The sequence below is a fragment of the Erigeron canadensis genome, chromosome 4 (assembly GCF_010389155.1).
Source record: "Erigeron canadensis isolate Cc75 chromosome 4, C_canadensis_v1, whole genome shotgun sequence".
NCBI classification, from domain to species: Eukaryota; Viridiplantae; Streptophyta; class Magnoliopsida; order Asterales; family Asteraceae; genus Erigeron; species Erigeron canadensis.
The window spans coordinates 37,829,278-37,841,907 of record NC_057764.1 but is presented as its reverse complement, the minus strand read 5'-3'; the positions used below and the strand labels follow the sequence as shown (position 1 = coordinate 37,841,907).

The 12,630-nt window shown below is 28.9% G+C and overlaps 1 protein-coding gene across 1 annotated transcript; it reads left to right on the top strand.

Moving 5' to 3' along the window:
• The first annotated feature begins 7,403 nt into the window (after positions 1–7,403).
• Positions 7,404–7,967, top strand: LOC122597547. Its single transcript, XM_043770127.1, has one exon. The coding sequence runs from the start codon at positions 7,479–7,481 to the stop codon at positions 7,965–7,967; it is 489 nt and encodes a 162-aa protein (XP_043626062.1). The 5' UTR covers positions 7,404–7,478.
• Positions 7,968–12,630: the final 4,663 nt, after the last annotated feature.

Below are 12,630 nucleotides of genomic sequence, written 5' to 3'. Positions count from 1 at the left end.
AACTATCTCATATGTGTTTTAACCTAGGTATTTTCCAAAAGTATCTAACAAATTTATGTACCAATAGCTAAAAATAAATCAAAATAACATAACGATAACTAAAGCTATAACCTGACCGCAACTCTCAAATCCACAAGTAACCACTTATTTAACAAACTTTGACATATTGTAGTTAAAAACGCCCAGTAATATACATTTTAAACTAATTTCTAAGTAAGCTATAAAATGATACTGTTAGTACTAAAAAGTTACTCTGTTTTCAAAAATGTAACAAAAATCAATATCAATATCAATACATTCATGTACAATATAATAATAAAGAAAACAACATGTCTTCTGAACAACATAAATATTAGTAAGTGGTACCAGTTTAAATTTTTGTGTCAAAAACATTAGCGTCACCATCAATTTAGTATGATTGTGATTTGCTCCAAACCAGGTATATTTTCTCAACTACTCATTTGAGCTAATTTAATTAGGCTTACAATAGATATTAGTATCAGTCTATTAGAATATATGAGACAATTTAGATGTCAGATAAACTTATATTCACTTTTGTCATATATAGGGTGTAACAAAGAAGCTTACATTATAACCATTTACCAAAAAAACAAAAAAAAAACTCACATTCACATTATATTTCAAAGAAAAAGTGATTTCCATGAGGCAAAGATAACAGTATAATTCAATCATATGAGACAATTATGATGTTACGATTTTTGAAGTTAAGTAAGAACCCAAGAATCGGAAAATAGAAAAAGAAACCTAAAGTGAAAAGATAAAAAACCCTTAATTGAGAATACCTGTAATGGATCAGAAAATTGCCATTTAAATCTTAAAATGACAATCTGAAAGAGTGGAACACAATTCCGTCAATGATATAAAAACAATCCCTTCAACATCCACTGGCCTAGATAAGAATCCTAGGAAATGGCTGAGTAAAATTGATGAAGATGATGTTATTGCGGACATATATTTACTTTTAGTTTAGAACACATCGTCGATTCGAATCTTCAATGGAGAAAATTAACTTGATAAACCCCTTTTATTGTTAACCCTTTTTTTTTTAGATTGAGGACTTGTGAGAGATTGTCTAATATGAAACATAATAAAAATTGAAACTTGATGGATTCAACCACATACACCGTTGTTGATGTTGATAATGGTTATTTAAAACATAATTAGTTTATTATTTTTTTTTATGTATTTTATTTTGGTTAAGCTAAAGAAAGAGTCATGCTGCCACTTGGTAGAGTTTTAGAAGTAATTAATATTAAAAATCTTGCTTTATTAAGGAGAGAGATTAGCAAAAGAAAATAATATGGTACACCTTTATATAAACAAACAAATTTTAAACGTTACCTTGATAAAGCAAACTTTAACGAGAATCCGTTGATCCGCTCCAAAAATTCATCCAAAAAGAAGGACACATATCCAACTCCATCATCAAAAGTAAAAGCTAATTATGATATCTAAGAAGAGAAAAACACACAAGTACATACTCACATCAACAGGGATGTGTCAAGTTTCTTTAAAATTATAGGTATTATTCTTTTTTTATATGTATATATATCTATATTCCTTATTAAAAATTATATGGGGTGTTGAAAAGTTTACATATTATAGACATGTAATTTTTCACTTTTTTACCTTCACTTCTTCTCTCATAGTCATTCTCTATCTCCCAATAAATATCTCTTTCTTTTAATAAATATAAATCAAGATATGATATACCCGGGGAAGAAAAAATACAGTCACGCCTCCTTCTTCAATCACGATAGTCACGACTTGATATACCCTGTCTATGGTATCCGTCGCAACGCGCAGGTAACATGCTCGTATAGTCTCTATACATATCATTGACTAGTGGGGAAGCTTACTTTCATGAGGCGTCTTCCGTATTGTGACATAAAAGGAAATCTCTTAAAATGGAGGAGTAAGACTTCTTTTAAAGAGCATGCTACAATAAAAAATTATTGGTTATAAAATAAGTTTCATTATATATTACTAAGGGTTTATTTCATATATGCTATTAATAAGCTTCAAAATATCATATATGTCCAATTAAAATTTAAAATATCAAAAATATCATTATTAAACTTAGAATATATCAAATTTACCCAAATGATTAAATTTAATTAAAATAAAAATCAAAACCCTTTAAAACTATAAATACCATTTCCAAATGACAATTATACCCTTTTTTATAATCCCTAGTGAATAACATATACAAATGCTTATTTTATTGAAGATACTCGCATTTTTGCTTCAATCCGGCCATATGATCAAGTCGTTGGATGAAAAAGATAGTCTAAAAACTACGAGTATGTTGTATTTGATAATAACATATGGAGCCTTTCATGATTTAGCATTTGTTATCCTGGAAATGACGATCCTATAATTAAGTTAATTAATGACAAATTAACTTATTAGCCGAACATATAGTGCTTTATGAAACGGCGATACGCCAATATTGCAGATTGAGGTTAAATCTCTTGTTTGAACACTAGCATTAATTTTCTTCCATCTAGACAATCAAGTTAATCAACAAGAAATAATACGTGATACGAAAGAAGGTTCAGAGAAGCACATGGTGTATATTGCTATACATCTATAATTTGTTTAAGGATTTTAAAAAGAGGGCATAATTGCCATCGGAAACCAACTGGGTTGGATCAGTGGTTGGAGCTCATGCCTATGACAACAGAGGTCATGAGTTCGATCCTCATGCTCAGCAAGGCTGGAGGTCATTTTTTACCTATGGTAGAACCTGGAAGCAACCTCTCTATCTTTGGTAGGGGTAAGGTTGTCTACATATCAACCTCCCCCATACACCGTCGAAGACGGTATTGGGACCCAAAACCCGTGGAAGACGGCATTAAGAGTTACTTACTTACTTACATAATTGCCATCGGGATATAGTATATATAGCTTTAAAAGATTTCTTTATTTTATTTTAATAAAATTCGATTATTTGGGTAATTTTGATATGTTTCAAGTTTAATAATGATATTTTTGATATTTGAAAATTTAGTTGGGCATATATGATATTTTGAAACCTACTAATTGCATATATGAAAGGCAAAAAAATAAAAAGTAAAAGCTCCTCTAAAACAAAATTGTGTTTATTCAAAAAGCTGCAACTTGCAATCAAAAAGTAAAGAAAAGAGAGTCCTAATTCATGCTAAAGTGTGATTCAATATATTTCATCCAAAATGCTCATTGGGACAATGTTTATGGGCGTTCAAGGGCTTTCTATGACGGATCGAGCTCGAATCCACCTCACTGTGGCTAGTCTAAATAGCAGACAAAGCTTGCTATTGTAACAAGACTGTGTCTATTAATTTTAGGGGCTTGATAATTAGACTCATAAAAAAAACCATTTGTACCCAAAATTCAACCTTTGACTAACTTTTTATAGTAATTAGTAACTTTTACTAATTTTTTAGTTAGATATAATAAAAAGTAATGATTATGTTTTTTTAAAGTAATGATTATGTTTTTAATAATGTTAGATCGATTAAAAAAAAATTAATAAACTTTAACCCCCTAAAAAAGGGCTTCCACGTCTATATAAAAACTTCCCATTCCCCATATAATTTTTTTTTTTGAAAGGCTCCCCATATAAATTTTAACCTACAAAAATTGCACTTTCATTCTGAAAAGAAAAAGGCTGTCATTCCACCCCTAAAACAAAAATAAAAAGTGCACTTTTATTTCTCCCCTAAAAAAAGCCTCCACCCCTCTCCCCCAAAAAACCCTTCGGCTGCCACACTCTTTCCCCCAACTCCGGCAGCCACCCTCTTTCTCCCCCAACTTCGGCCGTTCTCTCACCATTGCCGCCCCTTTATTTTCTCTCCCTTTTCAGATCCGGCGATTGGTGGTGGTTAAGTTTAGATCTGAAAGGGCTGACGGTTTAGATCTGAAAGTGGCGGCGGTTGGTGGTTGTTGCTAAAAGTTGCGGTTGTTCGATCTGAAAAAGGGTGGCGGTTTAGATTTGAAAGTTGCGGTGGTTGGTGGTGGTTGCTGAAGTGGCGGCGGTTAGATCTGATAAGGGGTGACGGTATTGATTTGAAAGTGGCGGCGGTTGGTGGTGGTTGCTGAAAGTGGCGGTGGTTGAGGGTGGCAGGAGGTGGTCGAGACAGGTGGTTTCCGGAAAATATGTATTTATATATATATATAAAGATCAAGTTTTATATTGCTGGAAAATAGTTCCTTGCCGGAATTTTCGCCGGGAAATTTACGTTTCTTTTGTTTTTGCCGGAAAAAGGTTGTTTGCCGAAATTGTCACCGGAAAACATATGCCTGACGGAATTTGGTTACTGTTAATTTGTTTTGTGAAAATGCTAGTTTTAATTAACTATTTATAATGTATCTGATTTGTTGGTTGGTCTATGTATTTAATCTCATTTTCTAACTGTATTGTATTGTTTCAAAATCTCAATTAAATTATATCTCCTTTTAAACAAAATCATGTTTTCCACAATTTGACTGCCTGGGATAAAACTAGAATGTTTAAATTTTAAAGTTTCTAACTGTATTTTATTCTTTCAAAATTACTATTTTTTCTAAACAGGTATTATAAATAAAATGTTTTGTATTTAATAAAATTAAAAAAGTAAAAAATGTGACATTAATAATTTAGAAAACAAAAACCTACAAAAGCAAAAAGTTGTCAGAATATTTTAAATTAAATTAAAAAAAAAAAGCTAATTGACTTTTGGGTACAAATAACACCCCCCTAATTTTAACACAATCTCCAACCTATATCTAGCCCAAGTTCAACTCGACCCCACATATGCATTTTAACACAATCTCCAACCTATATATAGCCTAAGATCAACTCGACCCCACATATGCATGAGCTATAATAAGAGGTTAGAATATATGAACTATAACAAGAGGCTATAATATGCATCGAAAACAAACTACAATTATTATAAGAGAATAAAATTGTAAAACTATTTCATTGAAACTAAGTAATTCAGACAAAGAAAGCTAGTTCGTTTTAGGTTTTTGATAACGAATTAAAAAGATGTTTGCCTGTTAGAGAAGATACAATCATTCATACTGTCCAAATCACCCAACAGTAAGCAAGGGTGATGATGTGAGTGAGTTGTTGTCTCTGTAAATTTATGTAAGCGGTTTTGCAATAAAGCATAAGGTCTTTCACCTATGATTTAATGGTTGTAAAGTCAAAATGTGTCGTATATTTTACAGTCTAATATGAACTTCTGTATAAAAAGCTTATCGGTTTGAAGTTTGCATATAAATTATCCTATACACTAGATTCCCAACATATTTTTAACTTATTTATTTATAATTGTACCTTATGTAAAAAAAATTATAAAAAAATAAGATAAAAGTCACAAAAGATTTTGTCAATTCTTTGTTTTCAAAAACCAGTTTTTATTTCTACACGACCACACCTCTACAAACGAAAATAATTAAGGTCATAGAAGATAAATCTTTAGCGACTTTAAATTAAGATACCTTTTATCTCAACTCTTTTAGTTTTGTATAAGACTAGACGATTACGGACGATGTGCTGGCAAGGGTGGTAGCGACAACGAGATGATAGCGGTGAGAGGTAGAGGTGGTGGCGACTGGTACTTTGCGACAACGAGTAGTGTAAGTTATTGATGTAAAAGAAGTTTACCGACTTAAATATGCAACTGACGAGTTATACGTTAATGGCTTGTTGAGTCAGCTATATAACTTATACATTTATTTATATTTAGTATAAACTATAAAGCATGGCATTTCTTTATGTAAAAAGCATTTGAATTGAAAACAACATAAGAACATTTAAATTATATATTTACAAATAAACAGATCTAAGTTGTAGTTACAAATATAATATATAATAGGGTTATTTACTAAAATGGTACCTGGACTATCCACCATATTACTAGTTTCATACCTATAACTTTAAAATTACTCTCATCATACCCCAACTTATCAATTTTTCACTCGGACGATACCTGACTTGACGGATGTCAGTTTGGTCGTTAAGTTGGGGTATGACTACCGTAAATTTTAAAGTTTTAGGTATGAAACCAATAATATAGTGGATAGTCAAGATATCATTTATGTAATTATTATTATAATTATTATTGTTGTTATTATTATTATTATTATTATTATTATTATTATTATTATTATTATTATTATGGTTGTTGTTGTTGTTTTTTTTTTAATTACACAAAGTACATTGATATTTTTTTTGTAAATATTTATATTTATTTTATAAAAGAATACTTTATTTTTATAAAAAAATTATTGTAAATATTTAGTTTTTTATTAAAAACTATTAATATTTCAAAAACTATTATTTATAAAATTTATTTTTTAATAAAATAATATTTTCTTTTATAAAAGATCATTTTTAGTACAAAGTTTTTATTTTTATAAAAAATATTTTTCAATCTTCTTTTTTAAAGGGCTGAACCGGAAAGAATATCATAATTTCTTGTATTGCATTAGTACCTGTACAACTATTATGTAAGGTTTGAATCAGTTCAAAACAGATTTAATCAACTCCATGTGGTGGTATCCATTCAAGACTTCACGTTCATTTATCAATGCTTTCATGAAATTAATGTACTGCTTCCGATTTACTTACTTTTTTTAAATAAAAAATAAATAAATATGAAATAAATAACATCATCATGGATCTATAATTTGATTGATTAATAGTTTTTAATAAAAAAACTAAATATTTACAATATTTTTATAAAAATAAAGTATTCTTTTATAAAATAAAAGTAAATATTTACAAAAAATATCAATGTACTTTTTAAAATTATTTATTCCTAAATAATACTTTGTGTAACTAAAACAACAACAACAACAACAACTATAATAATAATAATAATAATAATAATAATAATAATAATAATAAAACATCAATTAATAATAAATTAATAAAATTAATAATAATAATAATAATAATAATAATAATAATAATAATAATAATGGTTATTTACATAGACACCTGGACTATCCACTATATTATTGGTTTCATACCTAAAGCTTTAAAATTTACCGTAGTCATACCCCAACATAACGGCCAAACTGACGCTCGTCAGGTCAGGTATCGTCCGTGTGGAGAATTGATAAGTTGGGGTATGATGAGAATAATCTTAAAGTTATAAGTATGAAATTAGTAATATGGTGGATAGTCTAGGTACAATTTCAGTAAATAACCCTATATAATATAATAATATATATATCCATATGTGAATACGCGATATATAGAAAGAGACCAAACAACATCAAAAATTTGAGATTCCAACTCATATTAAACCACATGCAAGTTAATTAACTAACCAAACACCTACTTAAACCAAAATCTCTCACTTGAAACTTCTCATTACTTATAAACATAACCGGCCGGCCTACACACATCTCTTCCAATCTATCTCATTCACTACGTACTAAACACACAGATAAACGCATACACAAACTTACCAAAAATGCTTCTTAGAATCACATATTCCAACACCAAAATGTTCTTTAAAAGGACACTAGAAAACTTCAAATTGTATTTTCCAAAGGGCTACCAAAGGCTACCCAAAACCCCACCATGCAACCCCTTCTCATGCACCGGTAGTCGCGGTGTTAACACAAACCATTTCACCCACAGCTATAGGGAACCCGAAATAATGACAACCGACCACCGTAAAACCATGAGCAACTATATAGTTGATAGCAAAAGACCGAAAGCGATCACTAATATACATCATGATGGAAACGATGAAATAAAAGGTTCATCAAAGTGTTTGGTTACAAGAAAGTTAAAGGAGTTAGAGACGATGGAGGCAGCTAACGTCGATCTTGTTCATGATATCGAAGAAGTTCTTCATTACTATTCTCGATTAACTTGTCCCGTTTATCGTGACATTATGGAGAAGTTTTTTGTGCAAATGTATTCTGGGACATTCAATTTTTCTGGTGTTAATTAGTGTTGCATAATTAAATGATTAAATTTAAAAAGCAATGTAATAATTAATTATTCTTGGGACATAAAGTATCATGTTTTTCGGGGTCTATGATTGAATTTGAAAGGGGCTTTTACTGTGTATGCTTTCTTTATAATTTTGGGATTTGATACGACTTTTTTGATCATTTGATATTGATTTGTTTGACCACTTTAGAACATGACAAAATGTGAGTAATATGTTAAGCTTTGAAGGAAACCAGAATCTTTTATTACCTAGGAGCGTGTTTTGTAGAGACACTTGAAGCTCAAAATTTATCTATATTTGGAACGAACATTAACTTTCTAAAAAAAGATTAGTACGTTTATAATCTATATTAGTTAATTTAAAAAAAAAAGATTAGCTTTCATATATGCCGTTAGAGTTTAGATGCCCATTTTTGGATTTTACAGCACAACAATGTATGTGATTTGCCATATGCATTCTTACAAGATCATATTTTCACTTTATCAACTTGAAAGTTGAAACCATAATCACAAAACAATAATACAATATAATATAACATATAATATCAAATACAAATTTAATAGATTGAATATATCTTACCATTGATTTGGGAGAAAATTTGTGGGAATATAAAGAATCCTATGTGAATACGTTAGTTGTGTGTTGTACAAGGAGGGACAAATTTTCAAATTGACGACAAATTGTCTTCATGAATTCACTTTAAAATATATAAACTAACGAATATGTTTGTGTGATCATTAAGTGTACTTTAACATCTTTAAAATTTTGATTATTTACTAGTTGTAATTAATAATCCATTGTGATTTAAATGTTAGTGTCGTTGTGGATTTTGGATGTTTTGTATAATCAAATATCATATATATGGTATCATATATATTGTTGGAGCTACCAGATAATTATTTTATGGGAAATGTTATATACAACTCTTAATTTAATGTGCATAAAAAAACTTGTACCTTTCATATTAAAAGTCCGTCCCCTTATTTTCATGGTAAATGTACAAATAATTTATGCACCTTAAACACAACTCTAAAGGCTATATTTAGCAAACCCCTTAATTTATTTATTTACCTGAGAGGTGTGCATTGCTTAATAAGGATCAAGCCTCCATCCTTTTTGAATTAAGCAGGTTTAGTTGGGAAAAAAACAAATTGTTTTTAATTTGTTTCTTATGAAAACATAAAAAAAAAAAAAATGTGATCGAATAATACTTTTTGAATTTTTTTATTCCAAAAAGACAAAAAAAAAAATACCGTTTTTGTCTTTTTTTTTAATAAGAAACTAAAAATTACTTTTTGTTCCACTTTTATTTTTTGTTTTCCAAATTTTAAAATTCTTCAAATTATATTATATTAATTCTTCTCCTATGTCCATGCCTCCATAACCCTCGCCCTTACCACCCTAGTCATCATGTTGTCCATTTTCCTAATTGTATTACACGGGTATTATGGTTGTTCCTAAACGATTTCTTAACTTATGTGACCGAATCATGAGATTACAACTATGGCCAAAGCCCAATAAATTAGGGTGCGTTTAGTTGGGGGAAACATTCCGTGTTTTCTATTTTTGTTTTCCAAAAAAATATGTAAAATAAAAAATACGTTTAAATCATAGTTTTACAAAAATGTTTTTTCCATACTGTTTTTCACTAGTCTATGGAAAATTAAAAAACGCTTTTTTATCGTTTTCCATTTTTCATTTTTTAAAACATCAAATTGTTTTACATTTTCTAGTTTTGAATGTGTTTACAAAATTTTCATTTTTTTTCTAAAGATGGACATTTCATTTTATAAAAACTAGAAATGAGATATTAGAAAACATTTTCCACAACTAAACGCACCATTATTTTAATTTTTTTTTCATTTTTTCTGATTTTGCAAAATCTTGCCAGCAAGTTATTTCGAGTACTTACTAGATTGATGTAGGAAATGTAATTATGTAAGAGAAGATGAGAATGTATGGTGTTGGGCCTCTTATGGATATGTAGAAATGGGCTCAGTAGGTGAGTATTGGGTCAGAATGAATAGAACTTCCGGTTTTACAATAGCCCGTTTGTATATGTACGTACGTGTGTGTGTAACTGTAACCATAGCCCAACGGCGTAACAATATCAACATGGGCCTTGCAATAATAAACTTATAATATTACCTAGAAATCTAGAATGATGCTAACTTTTTAAGTTAATTTCCTAGCTTGAACGTTCCTTTCTTATGAAGAAGTTTTTCAAAAGCAATGTTTCTAGAAAAATATTTGAGATAGACAAACTAGTATGTAATTCAATAATTTGAATATAACGTTTAATTTATAAACCGAATCATTTTTTTTTTTAATACATGATGAATCAGTTTAAAATAGTGTTTTAGTCACTTGAGTGCTTGATATGCCATTAAGGCTTTTCCCAATGTAATGTCTTCTCACGGTTTCTTGAGTTTCTGGGGGTGTGCAATTCTCGTGAAGAAAACGTGAAAAAGGGGTGTACCATAATTATTTGACCAATCAAAAAAGAAAAAAAAAAAAAGTAGAAAACATGTTTGTTTTTTTTTATACAAGGAAAAAGTGAGAAAGATACGAGAATGAAAAAGTATGGTTGGTAATGATATTTTTTTGAATATTAAATGAGAAAAAAGTGATGTGACAATAGTTAGGTAAGGCCTAAAAGGGTCAAATCTGATTCTTGGGTTGTTTTGAGAATTGATAGAACATGTTTTGGATCTAAACTTTTTCATCAAATTATGGCATATCTCTTATATAAATAAAATAAGATTCTTATTACATCATTATTTTTTAAATAATGCTTATTTGTTATTATTAGACTTATTTATATCAATTATTTTTTTTTAATTTTTTTATTTATGACATCATCCTATTTAAAATTTAAATCATTTTCTAATTAAATGATTTATGATTTATTTCTTTTTAAGCCTAAGTCCAATGCAATTTAAAATGTAACTATCTAATTTGTTTTTCTTAAACGGCTAAAAATAGCATCACCGTCTCTTTTCGTCTAAATACTATCAATCAGCTTGGGTATATTAAATAAAAGACAATTGTTATGACATCATCATTTTATAAAAATAGCTTACTTGGCAGCTTCAAATTGTTTTTAAAGTTAAGTTTTTTTGTTTAATTTACTTATGATATTATAAGCATTTTTCATTTTTAAGTTTATTTCATTTTTATTTTTGTTCTTTATGATGTCTTTTTTTATAAAAAAAATAAGTTTTTATTTTATTTTGAAAACTCTAATATTTTATACATGGTTTTTTAAATTCTCATTATCAAAATAGTTTTATCATAATAGATTTTAAATTATCCGCATATTATGCAGTTTAATAAGCTAATTATATATATTAAATATATAAGGTATATTATTCCGGAATTATGAGTATGGTTAAACTATCTCATAGTTCTTAGATATCGACGTAACTAAATATTCTAAATTTTTATTAATAAGTCCGGGTTGAACCCGAGTTAATTAGCTAGTTTGTAAGTAAAACTGCACGGTTTTTAAGAATTTAGTTATTTGTTCATGTAAAAACTTACGATTAAAGAATAAGAGAAATGACGTAATTGTAAAGTTATATATATATTTTTATTTTTTACGCAAGAATGTAATTAACTTCTTACTTTCCTTTCATTTCTTTCATTTTCTTTTTAACTCGAAAATACATTTTATACATATAATTTTATTTTATTTTATTTTATTTATCATATCTATTTTTTTTTTTTTATCTTTGTTATTTTAATTAATCTCAAAAATACATGGGTTGCATAATACCTTGACATTTTATTTAACGTTTATCACTCTTTTATGTTCTTTTTAACTTTTTATCATTATAAACAAAAAGGGAGAAAAAGAATTCGTAAAAGATGGTTTACTCATTAAGAACACGTTAATGATCTAGAAGGTCTAGACCATAACTCAGGACTTACTAATTCTAACATCGTTAAACCGAAAAAGGGAAAGCAAGAACATATATTATAGAAAGATAAAAGAATATTCACACATTTGTTCATGAAAATATTCATATGTGGGTAGGATGAACAAGCCATGAGAAGGATTCCACTACAAGTTTTGGTGGTGGGTAAAAGATGAAATCAATGGACTCTTCCAAAATGTCTTTTGTCTTTCACCAACTACAAGAATAAAACCACCTTTTACTTTGATCGAGCAACCCTTTTGTTACTGACTTACTTCCCCTATTTCATATTAATATATGAAACGTATGTAATTAGCAATTTCAAGAGTAAAATACTAATACATAATTAAAGTTGAACCTAACATAGTGAAAATCATGAAAGAACCGTTTTCAAATAAGTTTGGGTCAAAACAGAGAAAATAAACTCTTGAGATGTGTCAATGTAGGGTGGGTGGAATAGTGCCACTAAACTAATTTCTTGGCCATATCTTAACATAGTGAAATGAAGGATATATGCATACAGAAGAAACATTTGATTTAACTATACAAAATATAATCGCATATGGTCCAGAATATTTAATGTGTACAAGTTGTCTAGGTTGAATATATAATTGTATATATCATTTTTTACATAAAAAACTTTTACCCTGCCATCATCGCTATCGTCATCACCTGTCGCTAGCACCAAAACCACACAGTCGCCGCTACCGTCATTGCCGTTGTATCGTGCGGACATACGC